The 27,643-nt window shown below is 40.9% G+C and overlaps 2 protein-coding genes across 2 annotated transcripts; both read right to left on the reverse strand.

Annotated features, from left to right (window-relative positions):
* Window positions 1-1,248: 1,248 nt before the first annotated feature.
* Window positions 1,249-6,968, reverse strand: cbx2 (chromobox homolog 2 (Drosophila Pc class)). The gene is made up of 5 exons (XM_063470874.1): window positions 6,873-6,968; window positions 6,734-6,777; window positions 4,937-5,002; window positions 4,686-4,755; window positions 1,249-4,596 (listed from the first exon to the last, which is right to left on the reverse strand). The coding sequence occupies exons 1-5, from the start codon at window positions 6,942-6,944 to the stop codon at window positions 3,268-3,270; spliced, it is 1,581 nt and encodes a 526-aa protein (XP_063326944.1). The 5' UTR covers window positions 6,945-6,968; the 3' UTR covers window positions 1,249-3,267.
* Window positions 6,969-8,264: 1,296 nt separating this feature from the next.
* LOC134626796 (ectonucleotide pyrophosphatase/phosphodiesterase family member 7-like) lies at window positions 8,265-15,174 on the reverse strand. Its single transcript, XM_063472719.1, has 6 exons — window positions 14,940-15,174; window positions 14,363-14,508; window positions 13,360-13,989; window positions 10,765-11,007; window positions 8,490-8,605; window positions 8,265-8,322 (listed from the first exon to the last, which is right to left on the reverse strand). Exons 1-6 carry the CDS (start codon window positions 15,172-15,174, stop codon window positions 8,265-8,267), a joined length of 1,428 nt encoding a protein of 475 aa, XP_063328789.1.
* Window positions 15,175-27,643: the final 12,469 nt, after the last annotated feature.

Consider the following 27,643-nt stretch of genomic DNA (forward strand, 5'->3'; position numbering starts at 1 on the left):
ACATAACATTCAGACATCTCCCAAATCTCCCCCTCTCCTTCATACCACTCATGGCACTTTCCCCCAGGAACCTGACTATAAAAGGAGTCCAGCGGGGTCTGGACTGGTTTGGCAGTTGCTGGGTCCAAACCAAAGGACAACCGAGTGCAGTCAAGGAGAGGTGAGGAAAAACAAGGTCATCAAATCTGTTAACCCATATTTAAATCAAACTTTCATGGCAACAATACACAAACTGTGTGTTCAGAGGTTACGGACTCTCCGATGGGTCTTTGGTCTAGAGCTCGACTGTTGCCTGTCACAGGTTTGTGGGTTAGAGATGCAGGATTTGTGGACGGCCAAGCAGCACGCGTACTCGATGCCAACACAGACCTGAGGACAATCCCAATGAAATGAGCGTCTGCAACTGAATTACGGAAAGTAAAGTGAACACGCGGGCTTATGAAGAGCACGTACAGTATGTTATCCACGTCATCAGATGAAGTTGCCGTGGAAACAGAAGTCAGGCTTTATTTCTCTTGGCAAGCACGTGAAATTAGGAAGTGCAGTCATAGATGAGAACAAAATAAAAGTCGGTGTTGCCAGAATACTTTCACCGGGGGCCTGATTTTTAAAGAGAATGTCATTTCTGATTTTATGATTAACTTTATAAAAATTTTATTCTTGATGTATTAAGGTAACTGTATTCAAGTGTAAGCGTGTAAACCAACAAACATGTTACAATTATTGCTAATTAAGACACTGATGAACTCTCAGGTGCATGCACCTTCAAATGCAACAGCACCATCTAGTGGTTGTTATAATAGTTGTGCACAGGACTTGTGTGCAGGACCTGCTCCTGCAGTGGAGAGATTTGCAGACTCACATGTGCATTTTTTAAATTGTTATAAACTCTGAATGTCTCCTCAGCATCGAGAGAAAGTGATAGAAAACTGTAAATGCATAGAATTGTTTCTTTTTCTGGCTTATTTCACTGAATTTTTAATTTAGGGCAACACCTAATAAGTCCTCTAACATTGACCTGAGGATTTCACTTTCTTTGTATGGCAAGAAGAAAAGAAAATGGTAGCAAAATAGCAGAATTATTAATTCTAATGTTGGGATTTGTCTGAAACTGCGATGTTAAATTTATATAAATATAAAGCAAAGCAGCCAACGCCACGAAATGTCTCGTCTTCTCCGATAAATTAAAACCCCGAGCCAGACTGAAAAGTTGTACCTTTTTATTAGTCACTCTGACAATTGGTACAATACAAAGATTGATGACACTGTGCTATCCCCAAAAGGCTTTTAATTTGAAATAAATAGTAAGGAAAACATTCAATGGAGACGGTTAGTAATCTAAAAATAATGGCAACATGTATATGAAAAGTTCCTTTATCAATAAAACAAGTAAATATAAAAACATAAGAAGTCATATTAACACCTTGCATTACCCCGTAGTTTGTCATACGGTGCTGATTACACCAGATATCACACCCAGTCTGTGGTGCATTGCTTTACATTGTATACAGTGTGCTGCAGCCACATGAAGAAGACCCTAAACCCACAAATGTACCTATTACACATGCAACAAAAGGTGATGCTGAGTACAGTCTACTTCTGTAAACTGCACCTACACCACTCGTATGGTTCCAATTAGGCCCCAAATATTTTTTCTCTTTACATTTGTAACAGGTCATCCAGCAGGGCTTTTCTTTTCCCTTCCAGTTTCACAAGAATACAGACGAGGAAACAGAAACGGTGTAGTCTCCAGTGGATGCTCAGGAGAACTCCTTTATTGAACAACCTGAAATTCTAGCTATCTTTGGGGTAATGCCTTTGTGTTTAGTCTGAGAGAAAGAAAGGCACAGTCTGCAGAGCAGGATTAGACACAAGAGTTCAGACGAAGTGCTTTGTTGCTGAACTCCTCTCGAGGGAGCAGAAAGTAGCGCACACTGTTGCGGTTTCTTTTCCGTTACATCAGACAGACCCTTTCTTTTTTTTTTCCCCCTCCGGGAGGCCGAGCCTGCAGCTCCTGAACCCATGCACGAGGGGTGAAATGAGAAGACCACAGCTGCAAGTAACAGGAAAAAACGAAAAAGAAAAAAAAAGCCCTTTCAGTACTAGGCACCGGTTTTGAATCACCAGTACACGCTTGATAAAACCTGCTGTTTTGCGGTCATCTGTCGTTAAGCTGTCCATGCCTGACCTTTTCCGGTGTCTGAAAGGCTCGGGTCCTCACGTGCGTGGCCCGCGATCTTTGCAACAAGAGCGCTTTCCTCAAAAATTTCCAGTCACAGAAGACGCAAGTTGCTGGTGAATATCTCGTGGAAGCGGTGCAAAGGAAGAAGAGCGAACCTCAGCCGGGGCCGAGTCTTATCTGAGCGTCGGAGGGGAAACGGAGATACTGTATCTGACTGTGCATGCTTCAGCCCATTTGGAAAACTGCGCTGATAAACCGGCTACATTGTGGAATGAAGCTTCTCTTTGAGGTGATAATGGTGCGCACAGTTCAACAGCATGTGGAGTCAGTTCAGATGTGGTGTTTTCTTTTTTTTTAGTACACAGAAATGAAGCTGTTGCTGGTACTAACACAAGATTAAACAGCATCATAGTCCAATACATTGAGACCTATATAAAAATATATATAAACACAATGATGATATACCCTGGAGGGATTTTTTTTCCCAAAGAAATGAACAAACGAGAGGTAGCTAATTTCAGAAACGTTACAAAAATAAACCCTATCGACTCAACGCTAAGATTTAAACTGGCTGAGCTATTGAACGACATGGATTCACAACATTAAGAGATTATTCAAACCTAAATGAGCTATCCATAAAAGAAGCTAGACCTCCTGCTCACACAGCCTTTCATAATTTCTTCATAAAGACATTCCTTCTATCTGCTGTTATATAACAAAGCAGAGGATACCTCAAACAGAGAAACACACACACACACAAGATCAATGTGGATAAATGTGTGACTGCTAATGTTTTGCACCGATTCAGCCGCCCGTGGGGGGGCCTTGCTATTTTAGCTCAAAGCTAAATGTGATTTTGATGAACCGCTCACAGGGGGAAAAGATTTTTTATCAGGTTTGATTTTTGTTTTTTTACATGAGCAAATAAATAATTACTATCAATAAATGATTTTTTTTAATACCTCACAGTCTATCGTTGACTACAAAAAGATAAAGAACAAATTGACCCACTCATTCATTCATTCACTCCCTGGTGTGTTTCTTCAGTTCTCTCAGAACTTGAATCCACTCCGTTTGCAGTCAAATCAACAGTTGCGAATGCTGAAGAAGCCCACGCTGGTCGGCGACTCCTTGACCGTGACGGTAACCAGATTAGCGGTGACATCCGTTACGAACACGTGTTCGATCAGGCTTCGCGTAGGCTTCCAGTCCTGGCTCTGGACCGCTACCTGTCCGGCGTAGGAAGAATCCTGGTCCGAGTCGGAGCTGCTCTCCTCCTCTCCCGTGCTCATCTCGTTCATTTTGGCTTTTTTGCCGTCTTTGGAGGCCGACCTGTCCTGCTGGCTCTGGGCCTCTGTGGGGGATTTATGCACGCCACTCCTCTCCAGCCTTCCTTGGACTCTGGAGGCCTGGATGTCATTGACCTCTCTGACCTTGTCTGTGCCGGGCTGTGTTTTTCTGGCCTGCAGTCTTCCGGGGGTCGCGGGACTCTTTGGGGGTTTACACTCTTGATTTTGTGTCACAGGTTTCCGTGCTGGGTTTGCAGCATTTCTGGGGCCTGACACTGGTGCCGTGCCGTTTCCAGGAGCATCATTGCTTTGCACCAGTTTGCTCTGCAGGTTGAGGGGCTGAAGGCCCTGATTGGAGGAGACGTTAGATGGCAAGGACGCTGCTGTTTTAGCACCGGGTATCCGCTGCGCTGTCGTCACAGGGGCCGGAGGTTTCTTTTGTCCATTAGGGGAGCTTAGTGTATGCTGAGTGGTTCCTTGAATGGGGTGTTTGGATGTATTCAGATTCAGCGCTGCTACACCTTTTGATTTACTAGGAGCTGCTTTTAAATCCAGGCTTGTCCCGCTGCTCATACCGGAGACGGGAAGTTTACTCTCTGTGACATTTCTGCTTTGGCTGGACTTGTTCAGCGGGAGAGAGGAAGGCTGGACCGACGGCCTGCCAGATCCCACGGAGCTCAAGGAGTTTTTAACAGCACCGACCTGGGCGAGGGAGCTTCTGTTCGGACCACCCACCGTATCCCTGGCCGAGCCCCGGTGGAAACCCATGAAGGTAAAGCTGGCCGGGTGAACCGGCTTCTTGATTGCTCCTGGAATATCCGTATCTTTGGCAGTCTTGCGCGGGCCCTTGTTCTGCTGGAACTCCTTCACTTCGGAGGGCAGAGGTTTCCTGCTCCGTTTCTTGGGAGGCTCCTGTTTCGCCATGACTATCTGCGCCTTCTTCTGAGGGACAGGATTCAGCTCTCTCGTTCTCACGCTTGGGCTGACTTGTTTAACTTGGCCGTCGTCGTCATCGTCATCATCCGAGGACGACGAGGAAGAGGAGCACGAAGATGAGGAATCGGACGAGGATGACGACGAGCCAGACGAGGAGCTGCTCGACTTTGGAGCTTCAGGCATGTTTTCCTACGTTTTTAATAAGAAGGGAATGTTAGATACTCTGTTCGGGACTTAATCCTGCAAAAAGTCTGAATCATCTTTTGAATCAAACTTACAAGGATTTTCCGAGGCCGTCCTCTGGGCCTCTTCCCTCTTTTACGCAGCAGAAGCTCCTTTTCCTGCTCTCTGTAATACGTCAGCAAACATGAAACAAGGAGTCATAAAGACAGCTAAATGACAATTATTTAACATATTTCATATTAATGTCGTGTGTTTTAAATGTCAACAAAGTTACGACTGCAACAACTACAGCATCGTGTAACACGGCAAACTTTAAAGTGCGGTATATCTTAATGTAGACACTTACTTCTTGTTGAATGCAGCCAGCAGTCTCGGGTCGAGGATATTTTCTTGGGGCTCCCAGCTGTTGTGTCTGAAATGAGCAGACATGGCGAAACATTAACACACATTTTAGTGTTAATCCAAATCAAAAACTAAAGGTACTCTACAGTTTGAGGAGTGCTTCCAGATTTAGAAAATGACTTTTCAACAGAGTCCATTCATTGAGCAACACAGGACTCTGTTGTTCTAGCAGCCATAAACTGAGTACAGGCAGTCCCTCACTTTATTTAAAGACCTCTCAGGTGAGCTCAAAACAGGACGAGAACAGAAATCTAATACTCGGGAGATTAAAAACACTACAGCTAGTGACAGCTTGGCTTTATAGAGATAGACCCATGTAACCACAAGGTCATAAAATACCAATTAGTAAACAATATCTTAATATGTAGAGTGAAGACCTGTCTGACTGTACTGCACTCGTGGTTTGAGAATGATTTAAACAGCTACAAAAACTGTGTTTATTAAACAGTAATAAGGACTGAGTGGATGACAGATATGTAATCCATAAAGGGTAAAAGTTAAAAATCTGATCGATTCTATACATCACACCATACGTGAGGCATCAATCAAACTGCTGACTTTAGGTACTACACCGAATCAGTTTTTTTCACTTCCTTTGTTTCCACAACAAGCACAGTTGTGTTTGTTGAGGCAGGAAGTAAGCACATTATTTTGGGTCATGGAGGTTACCAACATGAGTGGGAAGTTGTAAAAATACAGAATGAAGATTTTCTTTTTCTTTTTTCCATCAACACAAATAACTTTGTTTTGCAGAGCTTTGTTGGTGGTGCCTGCACACGATGTCGAGGGCTGGCTGTTGCACTGCTGAGTTATTGAATTTGCTCATTGTGGCGTTGTTCTTGTTTGTTTTTCAATCTTATATCTGAATCTGAAGTTTGAGCGTCTGTTAGCTTGATTCCTGAGTGTGGCTGCATCAGTGGGCCCATTCAGTGACTAATAATTTGATAGTGAGCATAAATTGAGGAGAAAATAACTAAATGGGCTAAGTGCAGAAACAAACTGAAAACAGGCATGTCTAATGACCACTCGCTTTATCAGGAGCTGGTGAATGGCCCATTCTGATCTGCAGTCACCAGTGAAATAATCAACCCCCACCCTTTCGTTGCACACACACACACACACACACACACACACACACACAAAGGATGTGGTTCTAACAGAAAGCCATGGAGCTGGCAGGCAACAGTGTGCATTGATGGTGGATTACAGCAACAATGTGAAGTGAACAGAGAGGGCAAGTGACAAGAAATGAAGGCGTAGTGGAGATTTACAGGCACAAACATGCACGTATAACACACACTTCGAGTGGAACAGCACAGAGAAATACTTATATATACATTTAAATCAAATATCAAGTAACCATCGTGAATTTAGGATGCCCCAGTCCGAGTCAAAGACAAAAAAGATAAACTTAAAAACGATGAATAAAATCAGCCAAACGTCATAACTAAAATGAATAAGTTGATGTATGAAAAGCTGAATTAGCCCTAAAGTATTTTCTTTGGCTATCCGATAACTTCCAAAACGTAAATATCGAACAAAAGGAAGCAAATGTGTATTGTGTAAAACCCTCAGGTGGAAATAACGGAGTTTCATTTTACTGCTGTTGAAATTTGGATTCTTGTGCTTTTATTTATTTTTTTAAAATAAAATAAAAAAGTTTGGGTTTAGCTAAAAGCAACAAGCGACACGCTGTTGTTGTTTTCATTGTTTCGGCCGGAGCAGCACCACTTGTACTTACTTGGATGACCATCCCCTCCACTTGACGAGAAACTCCAACTTTCCCTGAAAGAAAACCCCCAAAAGAGAAACAGACCGTTTGTAAAATAGGAGGCAAAATACGTGGATAAAATCTAACACCGCGGTTTCACAGCGCTGACCTTTCTCATTCGTTTGTTTAAGATGCATTCCGCATCAAAAACCTGCTCTCCCACGGCGCTCAGTTCCTCCATGTCTGCCTTCGCCCTTGCATAAGAATCCTTTATCAAAAGAACAGCGCGGCGCCCGCACGGCGGAATTACGCTGGGACCAAACCGGATGCCCGAGGGCCCGCCTTCAAAATAAAAGAACGCCCGAGCGCCAAAATTCAGCCAGAGGGCTAATTTCAATTTGTTATCCCGCAAGAAAAATTAAAGTGGCATGTGTCATTTTTTTAAAGCATCTAGACTTATATAACGACACAAACTGCGCTTAACATGAATGTAAAAATATCAAGAAAAAAAAACAGAATTAAAAACCTATACAGTCAGAATATATAATATTTGATGCCAGGTCTCTCTTGGAAATGAGATTTTTAATCTCAATGAGATTTTTTTTACCTGGATAAATAAAGGACTAATAAAAAAAATAAAATGCACACAAAAATTGATTTCATAATAGAATAGTTTATTCCGTTAATTTTATGCACAAGATTTATTTTAACATGGTTTACGCAAGAAACAAACTCACGCAAGTAAACCAGTTAAATAACCAGTTCACGTAGTACAAGTTTAAAGGGCAGCATGTTGATTAAAGTATTCTATTTAAATAAGTTCCATACAAGTCTTAAATGTTATGCTAAAAAGAAAAAAAAGAGGGCTCAGCTAATGAGAACTAAACAGCTCTGGCGTACATTTTTAGCCGTGCAAGACAAATTAAAGTCAAAATATATATTTGAACTTTTGATATAGAGATAATATAAAAACCCAGAGGGTTTACATTTATGTTGAAAATTGCAACCGGAAGTGTTGAGCACCCGTGTTTAACTTGACATTTTTATCCGAGGAGAGGCGGCAACTGATGAGTATGTAGTTCCTCAAAATATGTCACTTGGCAGCCACCGTAGACGTGTATTCACTTCTTTAAATGAAAGTAGAGACGCGATGGCCTTAATATGATGATCGCTACTTTGTTCTCAGCACCTTTTATCTTAATTTAATTGCTCACAGCCTCACCCCAACACCTCGTTTTGCTTTATGGCTTTTATGTTTATTTAGTACATAAAAGTAATATAACGTTACGGTAATGGTCTCAGATGTTTATATTCCAGTATCCCAACACAGCACTGCTTATGGATGTTTATTCCCATTTAATTACAGGAGATTTGAAAAAGACCTAAGTGTTCTTCATTCATACATAAACCAGGGCATCTCCAGTTAAACTTGTTCCAATAGCTAAAATAATAATTTACACTCTGCTCTTTGAGTTCTAATGCAATTCGCCATGAAAGAGAATCATCCAGAAGGTCCGTCCACAGGGAGCTGCTTTTAAATCTCTCTTCATTATTGTGATGTTCAAAATGAAGTTTGATGTGCGTCTTCTTTTTCCGGAAGATCTCTCAAACTTCCTGATCTGAAACACAGAGGTGAAGAAATTTTACTGGCCACATTTGTATTGTACACATGAGAATAGATTTAAAGTGGCATCGACACAAATGTATCAACAGATGTTAATAGAAATATAGATGGAACTTTTATTTCTCTGGGATGTTTAACAGTTTTGAATGAATAAGTCATTACCTTTTTGTCTTGCGTTTCTGCTTGAGTAGTCGTTGGACCACTGCTGCTGCAAACACTATGACAAGAAATCCAGCTACCGCAGCCAGTCCAGTGAAGGCGTTTTTCAAGTACTTCCTGTGTGAAATGCTTTCAGCTGAAAGAAGAAAGTAAAACAAAAAATTCACACATTGAAGATTTAATTTTTTATAAAGCCTTTTGCTTTAATATTTCTGTACTGACATAAAAGATGTTAGTGTTATTTAATTGTATCGATTTTTATTTGCTTTCAGAGCTCAAAGACATCCCGTCATGGAGCTTGGAAAAGAAACCGCCTGGACTTCTTTAAGCTTCTTCAGTCATAAGACCAAATGCTGAAGAGACCCAGGTATTTAAGCCCTAGTGGGAGTTCTCTCTTATGGAGGGTCGTTGACCCACTATTGATTATGTGCCTCATCACATGGTGTGAAAAATGCTGTGGGCCAATATCCTTAGATTTCTTCTATAACTTTAGTTTTGGTGACAGTTTGATTCTGTTTGAGCAACAGAAGTACTTGGGTAGAATTAAGAAAGGATCATTGTTTGGGGTAAATTGACAGTATACTGTTATGTTAACCACATATTATAACTTTTGTATTTGTGTGTTTATATCTGCATGTCTTGCTAACTTGATTTGTCTGATTGTGTCTTGTTTGCTCGCTAGTTCAGTGATGACTTTGTGGTTGACAAAAGTGAGAGTTAAATATGGCTCTGTTATATATTTCATAAAAGCCAGCAGGCAAAGGTGTCTAAGAAAAGATCGGTGCATATTAATGGCTGTCCAGCATAACAGTTATCTGTGTGGTGACCAGTCTAGGGGTGTGGCTAAAGGGGGAGGGGACTGCAGTGGTAAGGACTGAAGAAAGTGTTTGTCAAGGAACAACAGTGTCGTCCTCCTCAATCCGTTATTGTAAATATAAAGTCACTGATATAATAAACGCACAGTGAACACTTTCCGTATCAGGTTTTAAAAAACTGACGTCGCCTGTAAATTCAGTGGTTTGGTCCACTGCCTACCTTTGCTGATCACCTTTATTGTGTAAAGGTAAACTTAAAATTAAAAAATGAATTTTTGTTTGTTAATTTTACCGCTCAGTACAAGTCAACACAATTACAGACGTAGCCATACTGCATTTTCTTGGCAGGGGGTGTGTACATAAAATAATACAAGTTGTTGAAATGTAGGCCAAGTTTTAACTGGTCTGAGGTTTATTTTTATAAAAAATTCCTGAGTTTTCATAGACAGCCTGACACGTTTTGGGTCGGCCCAAGTGGTGGGAAAAATCCTATTATGTCAAACGGGTAATATTGTTCTTTATTTTTAATATTAACCTAATTTTTAATAGAAAGAACAATAATAAAAATTGAATAAAAGAAATGGCACAGAGTGCATCCTGACCGGATGACTTCATTATTACATCACACATCAAAGTGAGCGAGCCAATCAGCTTTTAGTGTTTGTGACCACTGAAAAAAATATGTGATCATATCGATAACATTTAGTATCTTACCTTAGTTTGATGATACCAGATAGTAGACACACCAACATGTGAATAATTGAAGAATTATTATTATTATTATTTAGATCAGAGGTGGGTTGTACTAACTAAATAATATCTGGTTTTGATATAAGCATTTCTTCGCCTTGTTACATCAGCGAGATGATACATGTTTGAGATTCACTTTGACTTAACACATCAATGAGTCATCAGTGAGTTGTTCTGGCTGACATATTCATTTATTACTATGTAGTGTATTCTGACTCGCTCCCACATTTGCCATTTTTCCAGTCAGATGCTCAATAAAACACCAAATGTGTATTAAATCAACAAATTAACCAGTTAATTCTTTCCTTCTGAGCCAAATCAAAGGATACATTTGTAACCTGCATTAATGTTTTAGTATTTATCAGTAACCATTGGGCCTTGGGCTGAAAATATCAAATTACTGAAAAGCAGAAAAGCAGTAGTAAGGTGATCATTTCTGCTGTTTTTATGAAGATTATATGATTTTTGTGAACTTTTCTACTTTTCTTTACTTTCATATATGAGCTCTTTAGACTTCATTGGAGGAAAAAAATGTTTCCAAACTTGCCTCGAGAGCACCAGATGTACTTTGTAGTTGTAACCTATAGCAACCCTACATCTGATTTGGACACAACTAAAGTCAGAAATGATGGATGATCGGCCCAGTAATGAAGGAGCAGGTGTTGGAGCGACACACTTTCAGTGCCACGGGGAGAGGCTCATTAGTCTGATATAAACTCACCTCGAGCAGCAGTGCTAGTAACCAGCATGTGTTTGGTGGCGTTGAGATGGCCGTCATTGACCTCCGGCTCGATGCCCAGGATGTGACACATCAAGGGGTAGATGTTCACCGTCTCAAAGGGCCCCACCTTTAGGTTTTTGTGAAACGCTGGACCCACTGCCCTGAAGAAAGGCTTCATGTCCATCACTTGGTTGTCATAGCCATGCTCTCCCTTGTTGAATTGAACTGGGAAATACTGCAAGGACAGGATGGATAACATAACTCTCTTGACCCAGTTTGATAGATTCAATTAGAATCTAACTTTCAAAAGGTAGTCAAATAAAATAAAACCTCAACAGACGTCCACATCTTGGTCTGCTCTCAGTCAGTCAGCAGAGGGAGGTATTGACCAAGCGAAAGCGGATTGTCTACATTGTGCAATGAAAGCCCTTTCACCCTTTGTGACTACTGCCAACCAGTGATAATGCCTAAATGAGAATGTTAATTCAACTCGAAAATGTTCATTTTCATGAAATACTTTAAAGATTTAAAATGGTTTCATAATTAAATGTTATATATAGTAGTTTTCCAACACATTTCCAGATTTCAGAATACACAGTTGTCTTTATGTTATGTAACCATCTCGACATTTTTATCCCTTCTCTTGGATCAAACTAAAATGAGTATATAAAAAAATGGAGGGAACAAAGAGCCAAATTTCCAGTCCCAACATACAGACCTGGGATTTAACACATTTTGTCACTGGATTAAAAAATAAATCTATTTTCCTCTTTTTCAGGGTTTTTAGGACATTCCACAATTGTAAAATTTCCTCTTTTAAATTAAGTTATGATTTAATGGTTCTCAGTACTGATGGACACATTCGCTTGCAAAGTTGCTGCACAGCAGAGTGACTGAGTGAGTGTAGAGCCAAATGAAAATGCTAATTTTGAATTTTGAGGCATGAATAGCTTCATGAAGCATTTGAGAGCGTACTGCATGTCATCAGCAAGGCCTGGATTATCCTGAGGACGTGCAAATGCACTTGATTAAAATTGTAATGTACTAAGATTAGAATTTAACTCCTTGCGTCTGGCTGAAAAGAGCCCAGTTTAAGTATTTTCAATGAGCAGAATTTAAGTAATTTAATTATTTCTGTAGTCAAGAAATGAGGAAATTTGTAGAAAAAAGCCCAGATGGCATGTACAGATAATTAATCTGGCTCTTTATCGCTATAGAAGTGCTTGTCATTTAGAATCCTTATGACCACCTACGTAGGTCATAATCACATAAACTGCCTGGTTGTTAATAAGTTACAACAAGAAATGCGAATGTTTGCCGAAGCTGCACTTTGCAGTTTATTATGTTGCATGAGAACAAATGTCAGCTCTCTATGTTGAGGGTGAATGAAAGGGAGAGGAACTGATAAGACTTTATCGATTCAGATTCCGTTATCGATATCATTTATTGATTTTAATTGCGTCTCATTAGCTTTACTTCGATAGCGTAACAGTAACAGTTATAGCAAAGACATTGCATTTGTGCAAATTAATTTTGTGCTGTTGGAGACACTTCCCCCTTTTTGTTGTGACCGCTGTATGGGTCATTACTCAAAAGTAATTATTACATATATACATTTTTCTTAAAAGTAAGGATGTTACTTAAGTCCTCCAAGGAGACAGTAATTCATTATCCTACTCATTAGATTACTTTCATGTTACTCTGCAAAATAGCTGAAACACACGCTCATAATTACATTTCATAATTTAAACCTACATGCTGCTGTAAAACTATAAAACTAGCTAGAATTGCTACCACACTTTTTGTGGTTGTAAACTTTCTCAAGTCACTGGAATCCTATGAAATGACCATATTGTTGCAGCTTTGTAAAGGCCATTGCTTTTCATGCACCGGCTTAGATAAATAAGTAGGAGTTTATTAGTTCTAGTTTGGTTGTGTTTGCTTTTATTAATATGCATGCTTACTGTTGTAAAGCAGCATGCTGTAACGCCAACCTTGATGATTTCTTGACTCTGAGCAAGTGGTTTTAACGTCTTGACATCCCCGAGGTCACCAGCGACCTCTCTCGGGTTAGGGTTCAGTTTTGTTTTAGCCCCATGTTAAACAAATTATTTCTCATATATTTTGGCATTGCATTTTTTGTTTCTGTTTATCCATTTTGCTGACCTAAACAGGCAGTAATTCTGTATAAAGGGTTAATGTTAACCAAACTGCTAATTTTAACCTCAACCCTGACCCTCATACCTTTGACCCGGGGGATGTTCAGAGTCTCTGAAGCTAACCATCAAAGTGCAAAAGACTAAGGTCTAAACAGAATCAAAACTATCATCTCCTGGCTGATAAACCTGTATCTTTACCCTCCACTTCTCCAACTTCCTAATGTGGACTTTCGAGCTTGTTATCTCTCTGAGGGAAATATTGCTGCGTACAGTTGTACCACACAGCAGCTGCTGACAAAAATGGCACTATGTGATGCCCTGGCATGAGTAAATGTTAGATTTGGCACGTATGATTGCTGCTGAAGATCTTGTCTGACAGCTTGTCAGGTGAGAGTGTGAAAGACACAATTGAGCATCCGTCAACGTACCCCGTTGATTACGTATCCAGGGTCGGCCCATAAAATGATGGGGAGGATGCGATCATTTTTAGTAAAGCGAAGGTGCTCTGGCACGTCCTCCTTCTTGTACACGTGGAGATGTGGATGAGCCCCTTTCAAGGCATTGTAAACCGCCTCCAGCCTGCCTGGCTTGGGCAACAGCATCCCGGAAGGTCCGTAGTCCACCAAGTGGAAGGACAGGTCCCCGAATGAAAAGCCTGGGATCTTTGACAGGGTGATATCCTCCACCAGACCATTACGATACACGGTGGTCATGCCGTGGTCTGACGTGATGATGATGTTAAGGCGGTGAGTCAGCTCGTGTCGCTCAGCTGATTGCCGAATATAGCCCACTGTTCGGTCCACTTGTTTCACCATCTCTCTACGTTCATTAGAGTCCGGACCGTATCTGTGGCCTGTACCGTCAGGCTCGCCAAAGTAGAAGGAAACAAAGTCCATGTCCTGGTCTCTGAACCAGCTCATCACTTTATCTGTGTTTTCTCGCCAAGCGGTCTCGTTCTTGTAGTCGTAAAGCTGCGGCTCCACTTCCTGCACCATAGCAACCTGTCCCTGGTAACTGGAAGCTGTGCCAGGAAAGTGAAGAGAGCCAGCTTTTAGGCCCTGGAAGGTTAGAAAAAAACGAGGCCGCATTAACATAAACATGACATATGCACTTGACACGCTGACAAGTATGTGAAAGCTACATCTGTTCATACTGTGGGTCAACATGCTAGGAAAGCACATCAGTAATAGCCGGATTTTGATTACTTTTCTTAAACCTACAGCTTAACCTTTGAAGCAAACTTAGAGCAGCTGTCATTTGCATGCCGTTAACATCTACGCCTGCAAAATTATTTGCAGTATAACTGCGGTGATCTTCCTGAAATCATTCAGCGAGCCTTCAGAGGTGTTTTGTCAAGAGAAATGGTTTCTATTTCTGTAAACAGCAAAACAGTCTCTCACAGTGATAAGATGGAAATTGTGCTGCGCAGACCTGTCTCTGTGCTGTGATCCAGATAGGCAGAGTGCCATTGTCCCACCACTGATTCACAAACTGACTCTGATAGTAAGACTTCTTCTCTCCGGTGGTTGTGTTGAAAAACATGTTGTGGATTACCCCGTGATTCTCAATGTAGCGGCCTGCAGAAGAGAATCGCTGTCAGTCGGCTTGCTCTCATTATTCATAGCGTGACACATTCACATTAAAAATTCTATCAACTTAACGGGCTGAGTGGCATGACGCTTTTGGACAAGGTCTTACGACCAACTTCGGAGATTAGAGGAATTTAATTTCAAGGAAGTTAAATTTCTTTTAGCGGGCGCTGATGATTCGAGAGTCAAAATAAAAAATAAAAAAAGGAGCAGAGAATTCTTCCCTCAGTCATCCAAGCATAATCATCTTACTCAGCTATAAAAGCCGTTGGACCCTGGGACATTCAATTACAACTAATTCCTTTTTCCCGTGGCTTTTTCAATACTTGCAAAGTAAACTCAGTGCAGTTACTACTCTGTCATGATATGCAGATCCCCTGCCAAGTAGAAGCGCTGCTGTAGAAAATGAAACTCTTTACCTGTCAAGAGGGTGAAGTGTGTCGGACTGGTGATGGTGAGGTAAGGAGGGGTGACATACTGGGCTTTGACGCCGTCCTCGGCCATTTGGTCGAGGTTCGGCGTGTCCACGTCACGGTCGTAATCCCACCGGAAACCATCGAATGAGACCAGCAGCACCTTCTGTCTCTCGTTGTTTACCGGCGCTCCGAGGACCGATGAGGCCCAGAGGACACAGAGACTCGCAGTCCACAGCATGGTGAACGTAGGCGCCGACTCTGTTGCTCAGCTAAAACTCTGATTCACATAAGGAAAGCCACCTCATGAGGTTTGTCAACCCAGTAACTTCTGGGCAAAGTTTCCCCAACTTATCTTATCTCAGTGATTGAAACGACCTAATCTTTTCTGCATGATGTTTATGGGCTGGCTTTATGGCAACGAGTTGTGTTCTCAGAGAAGTTCCCCAGTTTTCCTCTTGAGGAACTGCAGTAAAGCAGATTAATCTCTCCAGGCCTCACGGCTGTTTGTTTTCCTCCTAACTCGCTTGTTGATGCTGTCTTTCTGTTTGTCTGCCTGCCCGTCTGTGTGTCGGAGTTTCTTGTGAATCACTGACAATGGGGGAATGACACTTTGATGGGTTTCACCTTGAGTTGGGATGGTGCATGATTGATCTGACACCAAGAAAATAAAGAGGAGAATGAGAGTATATATATCCTCATCAGATAGCAGTAGACTCAAGGGAAGAAAAGACCCTAATAGACATATTCATTTTAATAACTCTAATGTTTATATAGCTCCAGGATATTGTTATAAGGTCTTTAGAAATCCACATAGATTTCTTTCAGCAATGACCATGAGGGTGGACAAACTATTAAAAAAAATGAACAGGAGCCTCCTCGGCGCTTTAGTTCAGATTATACCTGGTGTCCCCATCCAGACGTTATATCTATAACTGTGATGTAACCTTATCGACGTCCATCAAATTGCTAGACAAGCTAACTCTTCAAATTTGTTCTTTATTGTGTGTGTCCTTGGCAGAGGTTCAAGGGAATAGTCTAATCTTTATGGAGATAAGGGATAACATTCATCAGCTTTCATTTACCTTATTCATATGCATTAGCTTTCTCATATTAACTCTATCTGCTTGCCGTCCGCTGTCAGCAAGATTCGGATGAGTGTTTTGGACTGCTGAGACTGGGGAAAGTCTCAGATCTCTGCTATGAGAACTTTATCAAACACACACACCCTGAACTTGGTGGGCGAGCAAACTTCATCTGACCCTCTCAGTCCTGTATAGAATTACCGTGGGGATCTTCACATTTTCTTGAAGAGAAAAAGTGAGTTTTTTGCCTTTAGCACTCCCTGCTGCCCATACGCAACCATGCAGAACACCTTCCCCAGACACAAGGCAGAATCAAATGCACTCATTGAGTCATAACAAACGCAGTAACAGTACACAGAATAAGACCATGGCATTTCTCAGGGTTGGAGCATGACTTTCTTTTAGCAATGTTCATATGTTCATGTGAATTTTAACTTTTGTTTAACTTTTATATCACTTTCCCATCCTTGGGAAATCTTAGATAATGAAAAGTACATATTACAAATTCCTGAATATGTCACCATAACCCCAACCCCCAAATTCTTAAAAGTCAGCTTGTCTTCGGGTATTAAAACGTGGTTCGTTTTTTTAAGTTTAGGACAACTTAACTGAAGGGAAAATCTCCCACATGGTGTCTCACACTGCTGCTGTATTTTATTGGATGTGTCACTCTGAGCAATTTCACTCTGTACGCAAAAAAAACATCACAGAGCTGTAAATGCAGCGCATAAGGATATATCACCCAATCAGATGGACCTGAATCAAATAAGAAACAAACAAATCATCCCCAAACTATTTTTTGGTGCAGAAGAATGCTTCAACAACATGAAACATTATACATGTTATCACAGACTCAAAATCATTAGACACACTGGGGTAGATGGATTATATTAGATATTGCACCTAATGTGCATTTTTTTGTGTAGCTCAGAAATAATGGTGCCATTGTATAAAATGTCAAGTTGTGTGGTCCCATGACAATAATTTAACTAGAATGCACATGCAGCTAATGCTTGCAGTTGTGTTATTTTTTCATTTCCATGCACAAACGAAACACATTCCCTCAGAGATGTTTAGATCTCTGCATTTTCTTGTAATTGTCAGGTTGAAAAGTCAACAACTCATTTCACAAACAAGATATCTGTTAAAACATTTGAAATTCTCGAAGTGCTACAAAATGTTGACTTTTAAATCAGAATTGCTAATGAAAGTGGAGTGAGCTCCACATATAAAATACATAAACTCAACCAGTGCTCTCTTTTATAAGTGAAAATAAATTCTTAACTGCATCTGTATTCTGCTCACTTTTGGGTTTGAATGGCAAGCTGCTTCTTTCCCTGCTGTGACTGGAAGTAGACCATCAAGTTCATGCCAGCGTGCCGAGATCGATGTGTTTTGAATGGCGAGCAAACAAACTTGTAATGCATGAATGGCTTATTAACAGGTTACGTGAAATTAAGTCCAAGCGTAAAGTTGAAACTGCAGGAAAAAGCCCAGTGGAGGTCCGAGTGTTGTTACGTTTCTCACTCAGCTACAAATACAGCACTTTAATACAACATAACATTAACATTGTTAATTGGAGTGACGATGGAGAATATTAATCAGATTTGTCCTTTTAACTGTTTATTCGGGAACTGAAATGGTTGATAATCTCCGTAGTTCTGATCAAATGAAATCAAAGTTGTCGAAATCCACAAATACAAACATTTCCTGAGCGTGATTAGATCTGCGTTAAAGGATTTGCCTTACAAATGCAAGCCTATGCAACTCAACACATGCTTTTTCCATGTTTACATTTAAACACTTTACCAAGACTTTGTGCATTTGATAGTGGACATTTGCATATTTATATTAAAATGTATTGCTGATTTTACTTGAACCAGTAAAATCAGCAGCAGACATACGAAATGAAACGAGCAGCAACCGGAGCAGTGATGGGAACTGATAAGAATTTAGCTATTCCGATTTATCGATATCACTTGTCGATTCCCGTTGGCTCTGCTTTAAGAGTCACCACCATCTCTAAGCAGCAATAAGGACATTATATTCTTGCAAATTAATTGCATGCTGTGTGGTCAAATGTCAGGGGACAATAGCTGCAGTTACAGAGGAGGGAAAACGACCCCTGGCCCTGACCATTGTGCTAAACCCTTCATGGCCTCGGTCACTTATTGTGGTCCATATCAAATGTATACTATTGGCTAACTGCTTGTGATTGACACCTTGTTTTCACAGTCATATCCAACCCTTGCTTATCTGTAAAATAGCTGCTTTTAGCTCTTATGTACAGTTTAATGCTCCTCCTGCTGCCGAGCGAAGCAAATACACACAGAACATCTTTGAAGGGAAGTGAAACTAAGTGTTAAAAACAATGAAAATGTTCCATTGCAGCTATTGTGCTTTTTCATGTGCGTTTTTGACCTTTGTTTTCTTTTTTCTTCTTCGTCTTCGGTGTATTTGTGGTGAACTGCACTATTTCTTTCTTTCCTGTTTCTTTGTCAACCAATAAGCATTTTATCTATGAAAAGCGCCACAACCGCTGGCTCAGCACTCTTGGTTTTTTTGAAGTACCGCATGCTAGCATGTCTGCTGTGGTTGCAATAATACCACTAATGCTTCCTTCTGCATGGCCAAAGAGCAAATAGATACCAGTCTGGGACCATAAATCCAACATTAAACATGTTGTTTTGACACTTCCATTTTTCTTTGTCATGCACCAGCTACAAAAGGTAAGTGCAAATGTCCACCCAGTGTCCAAATTCCCCAGACCTCAATCAGACCAAACATCCTTTGAAAGCACCTGAACAAGAGCCCAAAGCTGGGGGGCCACCACGAGGACTTATATTAGGTAGGTAGTTTTAATATTGCGGTACACAGTATTAGGCATGTTGTGATGTGTGCTGAAGCATTGCGTATCAGCCCGGCAGCCTCCAGTAGTTTCTCATGGAAACCGCCTTATCAGAGAAACAGGCTAGATTTTAGTAGAGGGACTGGATGTGAAGGGGGGTGGCAGCTCCTGGTGCAGCAGAATAATAACCGTGGTGCTACAAGGAGAGGAATCTTTCACACCTGTCAGGCAGCCATGCTGAAACTGAATAAGGCAGAGCAAGGTGTGTGTTTATATGTGTATTTGTGCGTGTGTGTGTGTGTGTGTGTGTGTGCATATTTTTTTTAATGTAGCTGTGTAATGTTACTGATGCTGTACGGTGTTTTCTCACAAATGGTCAACATGTAATGACAGCAGAGGGCTCAGACCCAGAGGTTCACAGCGAGGTGAAGACGCATTCAATGCTCCTTTAAAAAAAAATCACAATAATAATAAAAATTCAACCATTTTCATTCAAATTCAATATCCTTTTGGTTGCCATTAACTATCTAATGTCCGTGTCAGCGCTTTGTCAAACTGAATTCACGTGTACACGCTGACCTTGAGTGCCCGTATGAATATTTGGACAAAGCGTATGCGAATGCTGCTCCTGTTTTGTGTGATGACATTGATTTGATGAAAGTGAGATTAACATTTAGAGAGGGTGGCAGTCATTTCCGCCTGAATAACACAGTACACATACCATACAGTATGAAAATTGAACAGCAGGAATCTGACAACAAGTATTACTATAATATATTGGTGCTTCCTTCAACAGGCCACTAGCATGTAATTATTATCTCTTCAGTCACCAGTAAGCCAAATCTATCAGCTGTGAATCTACGGCATATCGGCCTTGCTCTTCACTAATAATTCCCCTTTCGCTCTCATGGACAGCCTGATAAGTAAACATGTTCTTTTTCTATTTGTTGCACGCAGAGGTTGTCACCAACAGCTCTTTAGTCGCACATCAGAATGTGCAGGAGTTAGAATGAGGGTGTCTAAACAAATATGTAAATGTAAATGCCAATATTTGAAAAGGAACACAAGCATTTTTCAGTTAGATGAAATAACTCGATGATGAATATCTCGACTTGTTTTCATGCCTTGAAAGTATTTTGAAATTGCAGTTTTGTATATTCCCTTTTATTTGCTGGTATACAAGTATGATCACACTTATTCATATTTTATTTAAATCCAGACAAATTTCACAATTTTAAGGAAATTACTTTTTAAGGCTCAATCTACCTCAGGGTACTTTTGTAATTCTTGCCCATAGAATATCATCAGACATGTATAACCTGAGGAAACCTCGATGCTCCATGGATGTTTACCAAGACTACATAAAGTACACTCTGAAAATCAGAAATATGTAAATGTAGCGTTATGAACAATCCCTACTTCGACCATCGTTGGAACCAACCAGCGGATCTACACCATCGCAACAGTGATCCTTGAGATGCTTAACCAAAAGATGAACAATGGCCACAAAGAACAGTACCCTCCAAACCAGGGAGATTTTTGTCTGTTATTTCTACATAAATGCTTTCTATCTAACATTCACACACATTCAAAGACAGCCTTGGTCAGTCAGTAGAATAAACCAGATGTTCCCCTGTCACAGGGCGGCCCTTAGCGGCTGGAAACACAGTGAGATGGACGAAGGCAAGTGCAGTGGAACAAAGTATTTATTTACGACACATCTCTCCTTACAACAATTCACTTGTCAAGCTTCTTCACAGCAAAAAATCTCCTTCTAATGACAACCGGCAGCCTTAAATATGTTCAGCTGTCACCGACTTAACCATTATTCCACTTTTAGGTAAATTCTTAAATCCCAACCTTCCACCACAGTATATAATATATGAATTAGATACATAAATAAATACATAAATACATTTCACATTTTCATATTAATAAATATTTCACACTTTAATGTTACACCAAACCCAATATTATAAAAACCCAGAAACCCAAGCACAAAAAGATTCACCACACTCTCTTTACCAATGGTCTCTCCCGGAACCTTTAAATGGTGTCTGGACCCCCGGGGAAACATTTGCCCAAACACCTTGAAGAGGACACAGGCAAGAAAGGTGAGTAATCATTATCTTACAAACACTTATTTGCACCACTTTTATTCCTAGATTTCACACACACATTTGCATTAGTTTCCTTACTGGTAAACCTTAATCACAATCTCAATCACCATTCTTCTTTCCTGACAGACAACCACCACATTCCTTGATGAGGAGCAGCTGTGCAGGATTTGAAACAAGGCTACCAACTGATTTTAAAATTCCCAATAAATAATCAATAAATATTTAAACTTCTTGTGTGCAAATGTTTTACTGTGCAAATCCATGCTTAAAGTGCAATGCTCAATAAAGTGCTTGATAAGGTGCTTTTAATAAAGTGAAAGGTGTGCTCTAAAGTGCTATACAGATAATATAATACAAATAAATGTAGTAAGGGAGTCCTCTTCCTTACATCCCCATTGAACCATCCAAGGTGTCCTCTGTGTGGCAGGTAGAGCACACGTTGGCCATCCCCACCAAGGTTGGAGTTGGCGTAATACTGAAAGAGCATATGGGAGAAGAGTGTAACACATAACAGCAATGCTCATTGGCTAGTGGATCTAAGAACAGACCACAACATCCTCCCTGAACAGGATCTAGCAACCCAACAAGAAAGTGTCATACATGAAGAGCTGGACAGTGCCAGGTCCTCATGTGAGTCACGCCTACTGGTTAAAGAAATTAAATGTACTCCATGAGTGCCTGGCAGCAGAACTTAACCAGCTGCTAATGGATGATGCACCTGGAATGACTAACTGATGCCTGCACAGCACAGACCCATATGAATATTTGGACAAAGCGTATGCGAATGCTGCTCCTGTTTTGTGTGGTGACATTGATTTGATTTCAAATCAATGTCATCCTATCCAACTACAGGCCAAAAACCTGCCTTAGCACAACATGGAAGCGACAGAATAGAGCAAAGGTCAACCAGCTCCGCTACATGGATGACATCGAGCTGTATGCCAGGAGTGACTGAAACATTGATTCACTGATATATACCACTAGGATCTACAGCAATGACACTGGAATGTCATTTTGACTGGAGAAGTGTAGTTGGATGGTAACAAAGCGAGGAAAGGTAGTCAGAACTCAGGGTATTGTACTACCAGAAGACAAGATTCAGGAACTGACGATGGCTAAAAGCACTTTGGAATCCCAGATGTGAATGGGAACAATAAGCATGTGACTAGGAAAGCTGCAACCACCTAATTCTATCCAGAGAATAAGGCATGTTCTGAGAAATCAGCTGAATGGGAAGTTCAATATCTGGGCAATTGACACCTAGGGACAGATACCCTGCTGAGATGATGAACTTGCAAAAGGTGGCGATAAAATCCAAGGCATCAGTGCATGGAGGGTTTCATCCCAAGTGCAGAACCCTGAGAAAGACAGAGGTAACATCCTGTGGGACTTGCAGATACATATGGACAACCGGGTGGTGGCGGACAAGCAAAGAAGGCTGTAGTGGTCGATGTAGCTATACTGAATGATAGCAACATCAGGAAAAAGGAGCACAAACAGCTTGAGAAATACCAAGAGCTGAGAGAGGAGAGAGAGAAGATGTGGAGGGTGAAGGTAACAGTGGTCCCTGAGTCAATCAGAGGAGGCAGTAACCCCAGCTGTTGGTACTTTACTGTAGTTAATCAGGAAATTTGTTTACCTAGATTATCCCTTTGAAGTCTGAACCATTTTACAGAAATTCACATTTTTGTAAAATTGAGTTTTTATTTAATCTTCTGACAAAAAATTTTTTTTTAAATATTCATTTACATATGACTTTTACTTCAAATTATAATTGTTATATCAGACCAACAGACCTCAATCAGTCTGACTCGGCCCCCACCTCTCCCTCCCACTGTCATTCGGCATCAGATTCCCACAGGGCTGCATTCTAAGCCCCCTACTGTAGGCCATGTACACACATGCCTCCACACCAACCCACCCAACCACTGTCATCGTCAAGTATGCCGATGACTCCACCGTGGTTAGGCTCATCTCTGATGGAGCTGAGAGCGTACAGGGTGGAGGTAGAGATCTAAAGCTGAGCGTCCTTAAAACCAAAGAACTCATAATGGACTTCACAAGGCGCCCACCACCTGTTTGACCCTTCCACTCAGCGCCTCAGGTCAGTCAGGTCCCAGCCTCCAGACTCACAAATAGCTTCTTCCACTGGGCCATTCGGTCTGTTAACAAACACCATCCCCACACCCCACCCCTGCCCACCCACCTCACCAATCCGAGCCATGGTCTGAGTAACGCCCATCACTCAGGCCACTCACACGCAGACTCTATTCAGATCAAGTCTTTGCACTACTGCCAAGCACTGCAGCTTGTTCTCCAATGTGTGTCTTTCTCTTATTTTTGTATATATTCTGATTTTTACTACTATTTATATTATATTCCGGCACAGTTGGTATGGAGCACCCACAATTACGTCGTACATGTACAATGACAATAAAGGCCTATTCTATTCTATTGTTTTTGCAATTTAATTCCTTAAATATATATTGTTCAATTTATTTTGGTTTTTCAGAGTTAATAAAAGTAACGTGATGATGTAGAAGTCTCAAAAATAAAAAAAACCCTCATGTATCTAATATACGTGACTATACACTTTGGCTTTAAACAGTTCAAATGCAGTGCTGTGTGTCAGCGTTGTTTAGTGTCTTTCCATAATGTTCAAGTAGGCAAAAAGGTTTTTTAAGGAAAACCTTGAATCCAGGAGATGTGTGTTGATAATTAAAACAATAAAATTAGAAGTATTCAATTAATGTCTTTATTTTCAAATCCCACAGAAAGACCAACAGTGATAGTGAACTGACCCTATTAACAAGTGTTGTTTGTGTATCCAAAGCCTGTTAGCTTATTCCTTTGTGACACAGAGCTCCATTGTTTTTCAAAAACTATTAAAACCACATCAGTGAGTCACACAGCTGCACAGGCTGACATGTTCTTTCATTATCATGAACACACACGCTTTAGCTTACTTTGACTCAAACCCACACACACAGGCCTTCTGCTTCAGATTTCCACTAGAGCACCAAATACAATTGGAATTAGTCCCAGTAAATACACTATTCTCACTGTTGGAGTAAACAACAATTACTGAGCCTTTTAAAAAAAATAAACACAGTTTATTTGCAAAAGGTTTAAAGAACTTGGAGAAATGTTGGGATAAAAACTAGCATCTTCTTTGTTTATAATTTAGGAAAAATATGGAATAATACCACTCTTCATCAGGTCAAACAGTAGTGCCACTTTAAGGCCCAAATGAGAAGAGAGAGCATCTCTGAACCTCAAAGCAAATGGTCTACAACAGCAGAAGGCCACACCGGGTCCCATGCCTGTCAGCTAAAAACTGTTGCCTCATCTAATAAATTAAAATTTCTGCTGCAAAATTCAGATGGTAGGTTCAGAATTTGGCACAAACGGCACAAAAGCATGCATCCATCCTGCTTTTTATTAAAAGTTCAGGCTGTTGTTGGTGGTGTAGTGGTGTGGCAATATTTTCTTGGCACTCACTGGGCCCCTTTATACCAACCGGGCATCGTTTCAGTGCCACAGCTAGCCTGAGTATTGTTGCCGACCATGTCCGTCCTTTTATGACCACAGTGCATCCACCGTCTGATGGCTGCCTCTAGCAGGATAACACGCAGTGTCACTGGTGATCGCTGTGCTCAAATGACCTCCGCACTCACCAGATCCCAATCCGGTAGAGCATCCTTTGGGATGCAGTGGAGAAGGAGATTCCCAACAAATCTGCAGCAACCGTTAATGTGGACCAGATTCTCTAAGGAAAGTTTGATAGGTCTTGTTGTCTCGGAGACATGACGAATTAAGGTGATTTTGAAGCAAACCCCATATTAAACAGGTGTAAGTACCAAAGTAGCTCGTGAGCCTATATGTATTTAACAGACTTTCCTAATCCATAAAACACATGCTTTTCATATTCAGAGGGGCCAGCAGCGATGAGCAAACTTAACAGTATGCAGAAGGTAGTAAATGGCCATTATTACACTGAAATATCTCTAACTCTCCATGTGTAGCATGTGTGTGACACAGAGAGAGGGAGAATGAAGGTGAGAGAATGAGTAAGAGCTGGGAGCAGAGTGGAGGAGGCTCAGGCTTGTGGAGGCAGCTAGGCTGATTTGCAGCTTCATTCCAGCGCGTGGGCCCTTTCAGGCTCTGTTGCCTGTAACAGGTTGACGTGATAAACTCTGTAGCTGAGCCAGTCAGATGTGGCACATTGAAGGCACCCTCCTCCTCTCGCCTTTCCCCCTGGCCTGGTGTCTCATTGTGGCGCTGTGGGGCTCCAGTGTGCTGGCGTTACACTTTCACACAGCAGTAATTGATTTCTTTAATTTGCTTCAAGAGAAACTGTTGTCAGCCAACCAAGCAGGCATTTTTCAGGCCACTTTAATTAAATGCCAGGTCTTTAGGTGTGATATGAAATTCGTTTGGCTCCTCTGATCTTCTACTCCTCAGACAATTCATTAACATTTTCGTTTCTGCCTTTATGTTTTACACAAAGCTTCAAAAAAGTAGCTCATCAGTGACATTTCGTTTCTCGTGCTGTACATTCAATCACTTATTTAAGTGCATTTAAACTAGAGATTAAGTGCAGTGTAGCTGTTTCACGTGCGATAATACTGAGTTTGTAGAGCCTCAGTCAGCCAAGAAATTCGAGAGAATAATAAAGCAGGCCTGTGAGTATAGAATTAACTGCATTCAATGCCAAATCAAGATTCGAGTGTGTGTTTGTCTACACTTTCCTTCACTCTGGTGCCTTGCAGCTACACTTATTCCATGTTTGCGGCTTCATCCACACGACCTTTGTCTCTTTCACAAATGTCTAAAGTGTCATTAGGGCTATAATCTGTTTGGAATTGCAGGTTCGATGGTATCAATTCTGCGTTACAGCTCACATGTAATACCTGGTGAAGCAACACTGGGCAGGTGTTATGTTCAGTCTAAAGCAGGAGAACCATTTATTTCAGCTATAATAGCAGGGCAGCAGGCACACCTCCCTAATAATATCCTGATGCCTCCCCACTCGCTCTGACTCAGAGATCTTCTGAAAGGCCCCTCTCCACTCATCCTCTCAGAGTGGCCTTCCTCTCATGGAGATGAACAGCAGCTGCCTCTTCCTACCTCCCACCATACGTCAACACATCAGCACCACTCTGCCTGGCTGCCTTCAAACGCCCAAAAATACGAGGCCCACTAAACCCGAAAGCACAGCCTTGCCGCAGTTCACGTAACAATAGCTGATGTGTGTTGACAAAAATATTTCTGCTATCAAATTGTGTGTGATAGTTGGGGAATTGAGTGGAAAATCCATACGGAATCTATGATATCTGGTTTTCACACTTTTAAATTGCAAGTATGAAAGTTCCATCTATATCAAGATGACTCTGATTTATGTTATATTTAGTATTGTGAAGTCATTGGGTACTCAGAGGGCCAACATCTGTTTTGTTTGTCTGCAGCAGGTTTTATCGAGTTGCTCCTCTGTCCGTGCTCCAAGTTTCATGTGTGCAGGGTAACTGTGCGATACAGCTCCGAGAAAGGCAGGCAAACACACAAATGACAATAAACGAATATCCATGCTGGCCATCGCTCTTGTTTTTCTTGGGGGGCAGACAAGCTGAATAATAAATAATTGAATCGTTATCTTACTTCTTATTGTTGAATTTTAAAAAAAAAAAAGGCACAAAAACATATGTGCTGTAGTCACCATGTGGTACGGGGTAGCTGCAGACACGAACATTGGAAAGATTCCCAGATTTGAACTCACAAGATCAATAACTTATAAGCAAAATGTTGTTAGAATACAAACAATGGCTCCCTCCAACCACGGCAAAGTAGACACAGAGCTAAAATCTAATTTTCATCAACTCAACCATCTACACAGTGCAGCAGTGAAAAGAGATACTGCTGCCACAATAAAAAAAGAAAACAATCTGTAAAGACTTTTGTGTGCAGTTTATTGTCACTGGAATTACTTCACGCATCAGTGGTCTGCTCTTGGGCCTTCTACAACACTTAATTTGGGGGGGAAAAGCTTTTGGCAAGAAGACAAGCATACAGTGTTTCTACAATCATCCTGCTAGAGAAGTTTTCCTGAGATATTATTAATCCGAGGATAACATATTCTTTTTAACGTAAGGTTTTTCTGTTGGATAAGTGAAATGTGAAATATTGTAATGCATAAAACACGTGCTTGTGCATCTTTATTTATTAATCATATAGCCACACTCTGAGCTGTCAGGCTCTTGAAGCACTGAGACTCATTTTCTCTGACAGTTAGCATTTTTTTCTGACTGCCTCTTTCAGTTCATCATCTGTGACTGCTCATCATCTGTACCTGTGACAGCTTTAATTCTTGACTGTTTGGCACATTTTCTCCCTGGTTCATTTCTGCAGTGAAGACATTATTTCATCCGTAGCAGAATAACACGTTGCACAAACCTTCTGCAGGTTAAACTGAGATAACCAAGCAACTTTAGGACCGACTCTTTGAATATTCACATGCTAATCAGTGTGGTATCAGTTCCCACAGTTGTTGGCTTGCCAATGTATAACTGCTTTATCTGACATGCTATTAGGACTGCTGCTAATAAGTAGCTTTTCTAATATTTCATATCGATATAAACGAATGGCTACAAGTCTAAACCC

The sequence above is a fragment of the Pelmatolapia mariae genome, linkage group LG4 (assembly GCF_036321145.2).
Source record: "Pelmatolapia mariae isolate MD_Pm_ZW linkage group LG4, Pm_UMD_F_2, whole genome shotgun sequence".
NCBI classification, from domain to species: domain Eukaryota; kingdom Metazoa; phylum Chordata; class Actinopteri; order Cichliformes; family Cichlidae; genus Pelmatolapia; species Pelmatolapia mariae.

What these genes read in the sequence shown, in the direction of transcription:
- cbx2 (XM_063470874.1), bottom strand. Translation starts at nt 6,944, where the DNA reads ATGGAGGAACTGAGCGCCGTGGGAGAGCAGGTTTTTGATGCGGAATGC. An exon ending in TAAACAAACGAATGAGAAAG is followed by an intron (nt 6,778 to 6,872) that starts GTCAGCGCTGTG and finishes GTTTTCTTTCAG; the next exon opens with GGAAAGTTGGAGTTTCTCGT. An exon ending in TGGAGGGGATGGTCATCCAA is followed by an intron (nt 5,003 to 6,733) that starts GTAAGTACAAGT and finishes TGCTCATTTCAG; the next exon opens with ACACAACAGCTGGGAGCCCC.
- LOC134626796 (XM_063472719.1), bottom strand. Translation starts at nt 15,174, where the DNA reads ATGCTGTGGACTGCGAGTCTCTGTGTCCTCTGGGCCTCATCGGTCCTC. An exon ending in CTGCTGCTCGAGGTGAGTTT is followed by an intron (nt 8,606 to 10,764) that starts ATATCAGACTAA and finishes AGCATTTCACAC; the next exon opens with AGGAAGTACTTGAAAAACGC. An exon ending in CAGAAACGCAAGACAAAAAG is followed by an intron (nt 8,323 to 8,489) that starts GTAATGACTTAT and finishes TCTGTGTTTCAG; the next exon opens with ATCAGGAAGTTTGAGAGATC.